This window comes from Sciurus carolinensis, chromosome 9 (assembly GCF_902686445.1).
Source record: "Sciurus carolinensis chromosome 9, mSciCar1.2, whole genome shotgun sequence".
Lineage (NCBI taxonomy): Eukaryota > Metazoa > Chordata > Mammalia > Rodentia > Sciuridae > Sciurus > Sciurus carolinensis.
The window spans coordinates 68,060,711-68,076,083 of record NC_062221.1 but is presented as its reverse complement, the minus strand read 5'-3'; the positions used below and the strand labels follow the sequence as shown (position 1 = coordinate 68,076,083).

The 15,373-nt window shown below is 34.4% G+C and overlaps 1 protein-coding gene and 1 pseudogene across 2 annotated transcripts in view; both read right to left on the bottom strand.

Annotated features, from left to right (window-relative positions):
• Snx4 (sorting nexin 4) overlaps positions 1 to 15,373 on the bottom strand; it is a 64,642-nt gene that overhangs the window by 25,564 nt on the left and 23,705 nt on the right. Inside the window, exons 5-6 of one of the 2 annotated variants that reach the window (XM_047564486.1) lie at positions 9,727 to 9,774; positions 4,575 to 4,630 (exon numbers count right to left, since the gene is read on the bottom strand). The exons of the other annotated variant lie outside the window; for it this stretch is intronic. Coding sequence (XP_047420442.1) covers positions 4,575 to 4,630; positions 9,727 to 9,774 — 104 coding nt within the window. The remainder of the gene's footprint in view (positions 1 to 4,574; positions 4,631 to 9,726; positions 9,775 to 15,373) is intronic. 2 annotated transcript variants of the gene reach the window in all.
• LOC124993910 (uncharacterized) lies at positions 8,626 to 8,725 on the bottom strand (annotated as a pseudogene).

The window sequence follows — 15,373 nt, the reverse complement described above, 5'->3', positions numbered from 1 at the left end:
GCACCTTTCAAGGCAGTGTACTTCAGCTAAGAAAATAATCCAAGAATAAAAAGAGTTAGCAAGTTTGGGATTACAGGCTTGCACCATGGAACCCAGCTACAATCTCTCTGAAATAGCCAAGCAGCCAAAGATGGAAGTTAACAACGTGGCCAAGGGATCACACTGCAAGGAATTTAGGGCTAAAAGATTCTAAATACCGAAAGTATTGGTGACAGGGATAAAAGGTGCATCTTTGGAAAAATTTCTCATTGGGAAATCAGAAGACCTAAAGTGAACATTGAAAAAATCCACTGAACTTTAGATAACACTGTATAATTAAGAAATAAAGAAATGGGCTGGGCACAGTTACTTGGGAAGTTCAGACAGGAGGATCCCAAGATCAAAGTCAGTCTTAGCAACTTAGATTCTGTCTCTTATCTAAAAGATAAGAAGGGCTGGAGATGTAGCTCAGTGGTAGGATGACACTGGCTCTGTCCCCAGTACTGCTAGAAGAAAAAAAGAAAAAGGAATAAATTTCCCAGAAATGAGCGTCTACGTTCTTTGCCAAAGTCAAAATCTAGCAGTGTCTGCACATTATTATGAAGACTCTCCTACCCTAAATGATTAGCTGTTCTTAGAGAGAAATTAAAGACTAAAAAGCATATAAAATAATGTCAGAATGCTGTAATTTCCCTGGAAAGGAAGGAGTTAACAAAGAGTCCAGACTAGGGAGATGATGATAGAAAACTTCCCTCCCCAAATACTAGATGTCTAAAATCCCTGTCTGTGAGGCATGTGAAAATTAATAAGTAAATGCAGATTCTAATAAGACTGTAAGTCTGAGGTTGTCTATACCTAATATATCTCAAAGCCTGAACTAACCTCATTTTCTCTTCTCCTCAAAACAATTCCATCTCAACTATAGGCTCTACATTTCTCTTTATTCTCCATGTTCTGCTTTTACTTGCTTGTAGTCATCTTTGCATCTAAGCCTGGACAGGAATCTCTCCTAACCAAATCTCATTCATTACTCAAGATTCATCTTAGAAAGAACCTCCATCAAGGCTTTCTTCTAAACACCACTCTTAAATTTCAAAGTTCAATGCCACAAACACAGTTTGGGGTCTAACTTGTCTATTTCATATTGCTTTCATATTTTCATATGGCTTTAATTTTCTCCACCCTACTATACTGAAAGTACATCAAACCACACAGATTCTCTTACACTTCTCTACAATGTATACAGTCAACTACTACATAAAATAAAGCCCTAAAGAAAAGGAACTCAATGAACTCTAGAAGTCTGAGTGACTATGAAAAACAATAAATATGTCAGTCTGCTCCTCACTCTTCCAGTTTCTGCACTTTCAGTTCCTGCCTCCCTGACTATCTGTGGGAGATCCTAATATGGTGCCTCGGACCTTTTGAGGAAAACTCACTATAATCTTAATTATGTGACTAGCTGGCCTGTCTTTTTGTATCTTTTCTTGGTGGTGCTGGAGATTGAACCCAAGGTCTTGTGTACGCTACTCAAGCATTCTACCACTGAGCTATATCCCCATCCCTTGGCTTTCTTCTAAAAGAAGAAAACTAATTTTATACATGATTTCACTGAGGTCATATGGATTTTCTTTTATTTCTTTTATTAATTTTTAGCCAAGAAAAACTGGCAACTAAAGCTAGGTCAATGAAACTTCTATGGGCAAGGCAGCACGTGACAGGAGAGGTTATACTGCTTATTTTTACAACAGACAGTAGATTTTAAAAACTATGTAAGCTGGGAATGGTGGCACATGCCTGCAGTTCCAGTGACAAAGAAGCTGAGGCAGGAGGATCAAAAGTTTGAGGCCTGTCTTAGCAATTTTATGAGGTCCTAGGCAACTCAAATGAATGAATGAATGAATGAATGAATAAATAAATAAATAAATAAATAAATAAATAAATAAATGGGTTGGGGATGTAGCTTACTGGTTAAGCACCCCTGGTTCAATCCTAGTACCTAAATAAATAAATTAATTAGTTAAATAAAAAACTATGTCAATAACATGTTACTTATTTAATCTGGTTGGTATGCCATCTAGATTTTGTTTTAGTGGGTTTAGTTTATTTGCAATACAATATAAGGAACTCTGTAAGTGGACCTAAATAAAACTTGGACAGGAGTAGTGGCACATGCCTATAATCCTAGCAGCTTGGGAGACTGAGGCAGGAGGATTATAAGTTCAAAGTCAGCCTCAGCAATGTAATGAGCAACTTAGCAAGACCCTATCTCAAAATAAAAAAGGCTAGGGATTTCAATCATCAGTACTAAAAAAAAAAATAAATAACAAACAAAAAACTTGGATGAACTTCTTTTAAGAAAACTATGAAATTGATGTAATGCAAGACATTGAGTCCCTAAGGCCACATACAAGTAGAAGGCTCCAGGTCTTCCTCTTCACTGCTCTTAACAATCTAGTTTGAGAAAAGACAAACATGCAGGGAGCAAGTACTAGAAGAATCATTTTGGAAATCACTCTGAAACTACCATTCTGGTGTTCTAGATTTTATGAAAGGATAGAATAAAACTGTTTTGATGACAATTATTATTCTAATTAACACTATGAATTATAACTATTGGGTCAACTAGATCTAGAAAAAAGATCTACATATTAAGAATGGTTATAATAATAAGTAATGTAGACAACTCTCTTATCTAGGATACACTGATTTTTACTTAAACAATATAGGGGCAAAAACTGACTTGGTACTATTGGTCATATCACATTTAAAATTATTCTACATTTATACAGTAAAATTTAGCAATTCAGATAACCTCATAAAGTTAGAAAAGGGGAAAATTACACAATTGATAAAATATTTTTCATCAAACTGAAAAATATTTAAAAATTTAATCAAAAATATTAATATTAAACTAACAAACAAAAAATAATAACAGCTACATGATCCTCAAATGAACGTACTTCCACCAAATGCAGCTTAAGTTTTCCAAAACTTTTTTTGGGTGGGTGATTTATCATTTTAGTTCTTCATCAAGGGAACACCTCTTAATATACCTTTCAAGTATAAAAACTTCCATAGAAAATTAAATGCATATTATTAAATCAAAGAAGTTAATTTGAAAGGCGACTTACTATATGATATGACAAGCTGAAAAATAAAAATTGTGCAAACTGTAAAAAGATCAATGGATGCTCATGCTGGAGAAAGGGAAGGATGAACAGGGGGCTCACTGAGAATTTTCAGGACAGTAAAACTATTTTGTATGATATTATAACAGTGTCATTCCAAACCCCTAAAATGTACAACAGCAAATGTACAATAGCAAATGTACAACAGCAAATGTGAACCTTCACGGAAATGATGGACTACCAGTAATAATGCTATGTCAATATAGGTTCATTTATTGTAACGAATATAGCACTCTGGTGAGGGGGGGATGTTGAGGATGTGCTTTCTGCTCAATTTTGCTGTGAACTTAAATTGTTTTAAAAAATAGTTTCATTTTTAAATGAAGCAAAATAAAACAAACAAAACTCTTCAGTGGTTACTGCCAACTTTCTAGTTACTAAAACTTTAAAAATATTCTTTAGGGCTGAGGATATTTAGAATATTTAAAAATATTCTTTAGGGCTCAGTGGTAGAATGCTTGTCTAGAATGTGTGAGGCCATGAGTTTAAAACACAGTACTGCAAAAAATAATAATAATGATGATAAAAATATTCATTTATATTTTATATTCAAAATTTATATTAATAATCAGAGGCATTACTATTAATGTCATGATTTACAAAGTCAGATGTGATAGGTCATCAAAGTATGCAAATAGACTTTTGCATATTTTTGATAAGAATTTATACTATAGGGAAATTAATGCTGAAGGACTCACTAGAGAAAATCTAACAGACCTCATAAACTTGGTCCCTGTAAATGGAAAGGCTTCATATGTCCAACACTGTTATAACTGAAAAGTTCCTATAACTGTACCAAACTGTCAGGTAAAGGTCCATATTATGAAGACCTTGAACTATCCACCAAATTTAGACAATAAGCCAAACCAAAACCAAATCTAGGTCTCATTCTAAGGAGTTATTTCTGAATACACTGATTTTCTTTAATGTAGAATACACAAAAACATCAAACTGATATTAACAGTTAAGTATTTATCATATGAATATATCTGCATAAAATTATGCTAGAATGCATATATCTATTAAGTTTTCTTGGCATACAAAGTAGACATTTTATTATTAAATACACAACATAATTTTCTTAAGCTCTGCATATCTGACAAAGTCAGTCATACAAGGAAAAACTATGAAATTAAAATCACTTTCATCATTTTTTGATACCTTTAAAATTTAATAAATCTTAGAAAGAAAGCAGTGGTTTAATTTTCTAAAACTTCAGTTATTTATAACCTTAAATCCAATTAAATTACCAAATTTCAAAATCAGTTTTAGATTTAAAAAGAATTTTCTGAAATACTACTAAAAATATTTGGCAAATAAAGTGCATACATTCAGAAATGAAAAATTAAATTGAGAGGCACCATTCAAAACAACATTGTAACTGTTATTAAAACAAAACCTTACTTGTCTGGGTTTTTCACTCTGAATGTTGCATTAAGCGCTTTTAACCTGGAGTCTGCCTGGAAAAAATAATTTGTTCACTTAATACAATTATATTTCAGGGTATAAAATTCAAACAGTTTTACTTTCCCTTTAGAATTAAGATGTTCAAGTACAGTTTTCTTCATATCAATTGTTGTAAACACATTTAAACATACCTAAAAAAACAGCTTAGTAAATTTTTAGAACACTTCAGAAACATGAATTTGACTGAATACATGGCATTCAGTGATTCCAAAGTAAAGCAACTGTAAACAACAGTATACTAGTAGGCATATAGCTCCATATGACTGCAAATCAGAATAAGTCATGTAAGAAACATCATTCTAGCTTTTCACTAAGCCAAGAAAAGATATGATCTGCATATGTAAAACAAGTAAAACGATTGCTTTAAATTCCACACGTAACAAGGATAGTTCTCAGATGGAATACAGACAAAGGTACCTTGGGATTTTTCATTATCATCATCAGTATTTCAGAGGGGGAAAAAATAGGAAGGAAAGGAAATACCTGTAGTTAAAATAATACTGTATGACATAAAACAAGCTAGTGGAAAATATTATAACACAACACATCTAGCATGATGTGGTGGAACACACCTTTAATCCCAGTGATTTTAGAGGCTGAGACAGGGGACTGTAAATTCAAGGTCAGCCTTGGCAATTTAGGGACACTCTATCTCAATATCTAAATATCTTTAAATTTTAAAAGGCCTGGGAATGTAGCTCAGTGTTAAAGCACACTTGGGTTCAATCCCCATACCAAACAACAGACAAACATCTTTTTCACATCTTTCCTTACTTCTAGATTAACTGCTCTCAAACGAAACAAAGGGATACACACTAAATAAGTTCACTGCATGAAGTGTATTCTTTACATCTCCAAATCCTAAATTCTCACTTTTAAAAAAGAAAAGTAAAGCCAAATAACTTTTCTGTCCAAGGTATAGAAACTACACCATTCATCATAAAAGACAGATCTTTTAGGAATCACTGTCAAACTGTAATTTGGTTTTGAAAGTTCTCATCAGTTTGAAAATTTTATGTTATTTCAACTTCCAACTCACAATTACAAATACTCAATTAACAAGACAAATGAACGAAGCAATACAAAAGTATTATCGGGTCTATCCAGATTACTTGGCTAAGAAAATAAAAACAAATGCAACCAATATGCCACTCCAAAACTCAGCTGCCTAGAACTCCAGACTCTCCCCAAATACACAGGTATCTAAAGAATATAAAATATAATGCCAGGCATGGTAGCACACATCTGTAATCCCAGTGGCTCTGGAGGCTGAGGCAGGAGGATCGCAAATTCAAAGTCAGCCTCAGCAAAAGTGAGGCACTAAGCAGTTCAGTGAGATCCTGTCTCTAAATAAAATACAAAATATGACTGGGGATGTGGCTCAGTGGTTGAGTACCTCTGAGTTCAATCCCTGGTATCCCCTGCCCCCGCAAAGAAAAAAAAAAAAAAAAAGAATCTACATATTTGGTGTGATTCAGAATGATCTCATTTTCACAGAAATAGAGCTTTCTTTTACCAATCCCTTTGCATGTGTTAATTATATAATGAATAAGCAAAAAGAAAGGAAATAACATGTGACTGTAATTGAGAAGGACTTTGAGTCAAATAAGCCTAAACTTGGATTCAGGCTCCATCACTTGCAATCATGTGACACTGGGTAAGTCACTTTCTAGAGTTTCTCATCTAAATAATAGGAATACTAAATAACCTCAAAGGTACTAAGGCAATACTCAGTATTATTAAAATAAAACAGGATCATTACAGTACAGTACCTAGCACATAGTAAGCATATATGCTGGTGATGATATTCAGGTAAGAAGCTTTGTTTTAGATTCTAAAAAGTTGTTTTGTTTTTTAACCATTTTGGATAGTCTTTCTAAAATTATTGGCTGAAGGTATCAAGTTTTGCATATGCAAGAACTCAGGTTTAGTCCCTAGCACCAAAATATTTTAAAAATTACTTATAAAATAAAAGTATGTTCCTAAAAAGTCTTCTCAATCACCTTAGAGCAGGAGTGGCCAAGTTTTAGGCTTGAATCAGTATGTTTGGGATGAAACCAGGATTCAGTATTTTGGACAATCATTCCCAACAACTGAGATGCATATAGTGTACTGACTACATACTCAATTAACAGTACAAAGCAAGCATAATTTCACTTTTTCTTGAGGCCTCCACGTAACCCCTATAATAAACAACCAACACTGAACTCATTTTTCATGCAGTGAGGCCCTGGAGGTTACAAAGGTATGTGAGGATTTGGCCTCATGCTCAATGTACCCACACTGTGCATCTGACACTCATACACTTGCTACCTCCTTCTCTGCTATCAGGCTCAACTGTTATTGTCACTGTTGTTACAGTATGCTTGTCTTCAGTGTGACTCACTTTTAGATCTTTTTAATTTTCTGTCAAAATATGTTGTAGTCTAGAAAACAGCCCTATCTATCTGAAGTATAATAAAATAAATGAACCCTGAGAGAATCAAAGTATTTCTAAAAGTATAGTAGTAAGCCATGTTACATCCATTTGATTATATGAAAAGTCAGTTTTGCTTAAATACCAGCTTTCAGTTGTGATTAGATTAGTTGTCATCACCAACACATGACCTCCAGATAAGTAAAACATGACTTTACATCTATATATACACACATTTATGTACATACATGGAGAACCTCATCTGTATGAATGTATGTACATATTTATGTATGTGAGGTTGCCCCTAAAGAGTCCATATCCTTGATGGAAGAAGGAAAGAAATAAGAAATGCCTATAACAAAATAAGGAATAGAACAAGATATACTGGTTTCTAAATTCTCTTCTTAAAGGTTATTTCTGGTCTTTATTTCACTAAAAGTCTGATTTCATGAATTATTAATACTGTATATTAAGTATTACTTTTCACATACCTTATAAAAGTGAATCCAAGCTTTAAACTATAAGGTTACCCAAACAGAAAACATTATATCGAAATACTTAAATAGCAAGCACACGTAAGATTCAAGGCATTCTATGTAAACAGTACCATCTATAAAATGGAGAAATCATGTGTTTTTCAAGGTCTCCAAAGTTACGGCCAAACACTGAGTTCAAGGACAAATCATAGATAAATAAATAACTAATGATTAAATATTTAAATTTTGTATTATATAAAGGGAATTCACCAAAATAACTGTATTTTAGTGGGTTTTTCCCCCCTTTTTATTAGCTTCTAACATATCTTGGACTATTTTTCAGAAGCCCCTATTAAAATACAGAATAATTTTTTTTAAGTTTCAAGTTATTTCAAGTCCATCCGTAAAGTAAATTTCCACCACTCCCTCTAAGTATCATAAAGTAATGAGTTTCAATCAAGAAAATTGTCATTTTTTAATGTTTATCTGCCAACAAAATATTTATAAATCAAAATCCATTCATGACAAAATTAAAAACTTGATTATATTGTCTGTGTAGGAAAATAATTTTCTCATTTAGTTTTGTGCTGAATTTCAAATACCTATATACCAATGAATAAAGGTCTGGGAGGTACGTTTTAAACAAATGAATACACATTTTCTTCTTACTGGATAAACCATAATAAACTTTTGGTACTATTTATCATGTGAATCATTTATCAATTTGTATGCTATGAACAGGCTGAGTATCTTGGTTTTTATGCAAGTAATAGAATTTTATCTAAAAATATATAACATGGAGGTGGTTATGGTGGTGCATGCCTATGGTCTAGCAGCTCAGGTGGCTGAGGCAGGAGGATCACAATTTCAAAGCCAGTCTCAGCAACTTAGTAAGACCCTAAACAACTGAGCAAGATCCTGTCTTAATATATAAAAAGGGCTGGGGATGTGGCTCGGTAGTTAAGTGCCTCTGGGTTCAATCCCTGGTACAAAAAAATATATATATATATCATGGAACACTGCTTCCATGACAATGTGAAGAAACCTACACAGAATTCGTTATCAACATTCATATATTGTCACTTCAATTCTATAAAAAAACATGGAATGCTTCATGAAGTTATGTCATCCTTAGGCAGGGGCCATGCTAATTTTCTATTATTTTAATTTTAGCATATGATGCTAAAATGAGCATCAGGTTGAATATCTCTTATTTGAAATGCTTGGGACCAAAAGTCTATTAGATTTTAGAGTTTTTTGGGTGTCAGAATATTTTTCATACACTATTGGTTGAACATCCCTCATCTCAATATCCAAACTATTCCTAAATCCAGAATGTATCAAGTGGTATTGCTCAACTGGAGTTTGAAGCATTTCAGACTTCAGAATACTTTGAATTTCAGATTTTACGGATGTTCAATCTTGATTATGTGAATTCATACTGTCTACCTACCTACTCAGTTTACATGAGACAGAAAATTTTTAAATGTCTCTAATAACCTATGATAGATTTGTTTGGGGAAAGACTTAGAAAGCAGAGTGAATTAGGGTAGCCATCTCACGACTACCATACTCCTCAATTTTCAGATAACAAACATTAATTCTAATGATTAATTCTAATGATTAAACTTGAAAAAACTGTATAAAAACTAAATAATAATAATAATAATTTATCACCTAACAGATGCTCTTTCAAAATGACTCCTATGTCAATTTCAAGCTGGCCACCATGTCCTAACTGACAGAAGCAACATGACCCAGAACTCATCTTTGAGTTTACTAATATGAGAAAATTCAAGTTAGATTCTTCAGAAGTACCTTTCACTGCTACTAGTGATCAATTATAGGAGGCAAGGTGCACATGAAAATGGTCAGGAAAAAGGAAAGAAAAAGATGTCAAAGTATGTTTATACTGTGGGGAAAAAAATCTATAGCCCATATTTAGATTACTGCTTCAAACTGCTCTTTTTTAGTAGAATTAAATTAATAAATATGACCATTATAGTCCAACTAGTAATGAACATTACACAATCAAAAGTGAACTGCAGTGTTTCTTTAAAGACCTTACAAATGATATTAGATGCAAAGCTGATTTCTGACACATACTCTTTAAACAAACGAATAAACCCAGTACCCATTAAGAGTATGGCATTGTACTATAAAGAAATGTGATAAATTACTTTATAAAGACACTTACCTTCAACTGAAACCCAGTTTCATTCACAGTTTCCTTCCAGTTACCTTCCTAAAATTTAATTTTAGAAATCATTAATGCAAAGTAAAACAATACATAAGGAATATTCCAAATTAAATAAAAAGTATTATTTTGTTCTTATTTCAAGGGAAATGGTAGACAAAGTTTATAAAAACTCTTTCATTACAAAATTAAACATACATGTTTATCAAAATGTTGTTAATAAACATTAAACAGGGGGCTGGAGTTGTAGCTCAGTGGTAGAATGCTTGCCTAGCATGTGTGAGGCACTGGGTTCGATCCTTGGCATCGCATAAAAATAAATAAAATAAAGGTATTGTGTCCATCTACAACTAAAAAAAATATTAAACATACAAGTCAGATTTCAAAAGATAATCAGAACATGGGCCCAAGATTTTAGAGATTAAGGCTTTGAAAAACTGAAGACTAAGTTTGATATCATTTAAATGACACCAAAAATATGGTCTTTAGTATCTTCAATTACATATAAAAATGCTAGCCAAGGGCTGGGGTTGTAGCTCAGTGGTAAAGCTCTTGCCTAGCATGTGTGAGGTACTGGGTTCAATTCTCAGCACTACATATAAATAAATAAAATAAAGGTCCATTGACAACTAAAATAAATAAATAGAAAATAAAAGTGCTAGCCAAAAGAATGATACAATTCAATAATAAAACAATACAATAATTCCAAACCAAACCCAATACATTGCATATAAAACGTTGCTCCAAAATCATCCTTAAAAATAAGCATTATAACCAGGTGTGGTGCCTCACGCCTTTTTTCACAGTGACTCTGGAGGCTGAGAATGGTGAACTATAAATTTCAATCTAGCCTCAGCAACTTAGGGAGACCCCAAGCAACATAGTAATATCCTGTTTCAAAATAAAAAAATAAAAAGAGCTGGCACATGCCTGCAATCCTAGCAGGTTGGGTTGCTGAGGCAGGGGGATGGCAGGTTTGAAGCCAGCCTCAGTAACTTAGTAAGACCCTGCCTCAAAATAAAAAATAAAAAGGGCTGGGGATGTGGCTCAGTGGTTATACACCCTTGGGTTCAATCCCTGGTACCAAAAAAAAAAAAAAAAAGGCTGGAGTATGCCTCAGTGATGACACAGCCCTGGATTTGATCCCAGTAAAAATAAATAAATAAATAAAATAAAATAAATAAATAAGCATTCTAGCTGGCCCACATCAGTAATCTCAGCACCTTGAGAAGCTAAGGCAGGGAGTTTTTTCAAGATGGTGGAATAAGAGGAGGTTGCTTTCTGGGCTGCTCCATGTAGTGAAACCAAAAAAGCAGACAGGCAGCTTTCTCAGCAAGGTGGGTAGACCAAAAAAAAGCAGAGGGACTCTACTAGAATTTAAAACTGGACATTCAAAGTGGATGGGGGACATAGGAGGTTGGAAATAATAAAATAAGTCAGAAATCCCCAGCGGCACAGCCACTGCCACAGCTGGGCCCGAAGCACCAGCCAGAGTGGTACCTCTGTGAGCATAGTGGAGGGATAAGGGAATTGAAGCAACCCGCATTTTGGGGAGGCCTGAGGCGTGTCTGGGCATGCTGCATTTAGAATTTAGAGATCAAGGACACTGCCTGGCAAACCTGAAAGATGTGCTGCACAATATTTGCGTGCAGGGGAAAGAAGCCACCACCTCTCCAGGCAGCATATGGAGGACAAAGGAAGAAAGCACTTTGTAGCCACTACTGTGAAAGAGCTATCAGCTGAGGAGGCCAATTCCTGGCAAACCTGAGTTTGGCCCAAAATACAGACCCAGTAAACACACACTGCACAAAACAGAATGTGCTTAAGTGACCAGGAGAAAATCAAACGTAGAGAGAGGTTTTCAAAGGGACAACTGGTCGTGAAAACCCACCTGGCTCTATCCGCCCCTCAAATATGACTGTTTGCAGGACTCACTGGGAGAGATGCATCTGGCTGGCAACTTGGAAGAGTAGGGATGGAAGAGATTGTCTGGAGACTGAACCCAAGACCAGGAAATGTGGGGTCCACAGGTGGCGAAGGGGACTAAAACTTGGATCCCCCACCATACAAATGAAACCCACAGAAAATCCCTCGGGTACAGTCTTCCAGTGTGGATCAGCAAGTGCTGGATGCTGGAGGTGCGCTGATTTTTTTAAATCTCCAGAATGACTGGCATTCAGCAAAGAGCTTGGAGCCTAAACCAGGAATTCAGCCTATGGGATTACCTCTCTCACTCCAGCAATCCAGAGCATAGAGTTTCACGCTCCAGACGACCCCACCTAAAACTGCTGAGAGGAGAAGATGAGAATCTTTTGAACTCCAATGGAAAAAATTCTTTAACTTTTCATCAAGATCTTTTTATAAATTTTTTTTCTCTGTTTAATTGTGATCTTAATGGTACATTTATACATAGTCATGGTTTTTTCTCATTTCTAGCATTTTTGAAGCCAGTTAGTTTTTGTTGATTTATTTTTTGTGAACTAGCATATTTGATTAATATATTTTAGTTTTGTTTCATATTCTTTTGTTTTCAATTTTTAAAAAAATTTCTACTTTATATATATATTTTCTCCTACCTGTTTCCCTTAATTCTCTTTTCTTCTGCTAACAGCCACTCTCTATTATTCTCTCACTATTCCTTTAATGTTTTACTACTTCTCTCCTCCTCCCTCATAATCATCCACCCTATATCATTTCTGTTCTCTTCCTGTATACCATCTGAAATTATAAACCCTTTTGCAAACTTGCTGTTTTTATTGTAGGAAATAACTGATCATATCATTTATGTTTACTGTGATAATTAACATTGTAGACATCATAGTAGGAACTACTTGGTTTAGTGCTATATATTGTTTGCATTGGCTATTGTTATTATTTGTCTCCCTCTAAACAATGAGGATCTGGAAACCTTCAGGGATACTATAAGTCCACAGGGTAGAAACTCTATTGCCTCACATCCACACTGTTAGATGGGTAGACACAGAAACAACATGAAAAAGCAAGGGAACAAATTGCCCCAAACAAGTCAAGATACTCCAATAACAGAATCCATCAACACCAGAGTGGAATAAAGGTCAGAAAAGGGGTTTAGAATGTGCATAGTTAAATTGATCTGTAAAGTAAAGGATGGTATAAAGAATGAAATCAGAGAAAAAATACAGAAAGGGGAAGATCACTTCAATAAAGAGGCAGAGATATTGAAAAAAAAAAAAAAAAAAGCAGAAACCCTCAAAATGAAGGAAACAATAAACCAAATTAAAAATTCAATAGAAAGCATCACCAACAGACTAGACCACTTGGCAGACAGAACCACAGGCAATGAAGACAAAATATATAATCTTGAAAATAAAGCTGACCATGGAGAGAGGATGTTAAGAAACCATGAACAGAACTTCCAAGAACTATGGGATAACATGAAGAGAACAATTTAAAATTTATCAGGATAGATTAAGGTGCAGAGATACAAATCAAAGGAATGCACAATCTTTTCAATGAAATAATAACAGAAAATTTCCCAAATCTAAAGAATGAAATGGAAAATCAACTACAAGAGGCTTAAAGAACCCCAAATGTGCAAAATTACAACAGACTCACACCAAGGCACGTTATAGTAAAAACACCTAACATACAAAATAAGGACAGAATTTTAAAGGCCACAAGAGAAAAACATCAAATTACGTACAGGGTAAAACCAATTCGAATCTCAGCTGATTTCTCAACCCAGACTCTCAAAGCTAGGAGGTCCTGGAATAACATATATCAAGCACTGAAAGAAAAAGGATGCCAATCGAGAATCCTATATCCAGCAAAATTAAGCTTCAGATTTGAAGATAAAATAAAAACCTTCCATTTTAAATGAAAGTTAAAAGAATTTGCAACTAGAAAGCCTATACTACAGAACATTCTCAATAAAATATTCCATGAAGATGAAATAAAAAAAGAGTGAAAAGTGGCAAAGGGAGGAACTACACTAAAGGCATAGTCAATCAAAGGAGAAACTAATTCAAATTAAAAACCAAATGACCAGGAATAAAAATCATATCTCAATAATAACCTTGAACATAACGGCCTAAACTTATCAATCAAAAGACACAGACTAGTAGATTGGACTAAAAAACAAGACCCAACAATATGCTATGTCCAAGAGACTCATCTCATAGGCAAAGACATCCACAGACTGAGGGTAAAAGGATGGGGAAAAACACATCACTCACATGGACTACGTAAACAAGCAGGGGTTACCATCCTCATAGCAGAAAAAGTGGACTTTAAGCCAAAGTAAACAGAAGGGACAAAGAAGGCCATTTCATACTGCTTAAGGGAATTATACACCAACAAGACGTAACAATCGTAAACACTTATGCCCCAAACAATGGAGCATCTACGTACATCCAACAAAACCTTCTCAATTTCAAGAATCAAATAGAACACAACACAATAATACTGGGTAACTTTAACACTTTAACATGTCTGTCACCAGGGATAGATGCCCCAAACAAAAATTAAATAAAGAAGCTACAGAAGTAAAAAATACAATTGATAATTTAGACTTAATAGACATATACAGAATATTTCATCCACCAACGACTGAATACACCTTCTTCTCAACAGCACACGGATCCTTCTCTAATATAGACCATGTTATGTAAACTATCACATATTTTGGCATACAACTGTGATACTACCTTAATATATTTTTAGCATCCGTAGGGTATTTTAATAGCTCCCTTTCCATTAATATTAATTTTTGTGTTCTTGCTTTTTTCTTGTTTGATTTTCATCAAATTTTAGCTGCATTATTTCTTCTCTATTTCATTTATTTCTGCTCCTACTCTTATTTTTTCCTTCCTACTACATAATTTGAAAATGATGTCATTCTAGCTTCTTTCTGGTACAAGTACTTTAAGTTATAAATGTTCATCTGAGTACTGTTTCATCCCAGAGATCCTAGTATTTTAAGTTTTTATTATCACTTAGTTCAAAGCACTTTTTACTAACTTGTGCTTTCTTCCTTGACCTCTGAGTTTTTTATAAGTACACCATTTAATTTTGAAATAGTTAACATGTGGGGGTGGGGTTCTATATATCTTGAGGTGACTGATTTCTAATGTAATAAATCATGCAGGAAACAGTTTGCATGATTTCAAATTAAAAAAAAAAGTAATGGGAATGCTTTTTATGTTGATGGTACTAGTTACATACATGTCAAAACTGATCAAACTATAAACTTCAAATATGTGCATTTTATTGTACTTCAATTTTACCTCAATAAAGCTATGGGATAAAAAAAAAATACAGAGAAAGAAAGAGAGAGAAAGAGGCTAAGGCAGGAGAATTACAAGTTTGAGGTCGGCCTCAGCAACTTAGCAAGGCCCTAAGCAACTTGGTGAGATCATGTCTCAAAATAAAAAATAAAAAAAGGGCTGGAGGTGTAGCTCAGTGGTGAAGGGTCCCTGGGCTCCTTCTCTGTACCAGAATAAAAGCATTCTACAATTTAGCTGGATGAGGTGGCACAAGCCTGTAATCCCAGATATCTGGGAGGCTGGGGCAGGAGGATCACAAGTTCAAGACCATCACCTGGAATTCAGTGAGACTCTGACTCAAGTACATTTTTATTAAAAAGGCCTGGGATGTAGCTCAGGGATAG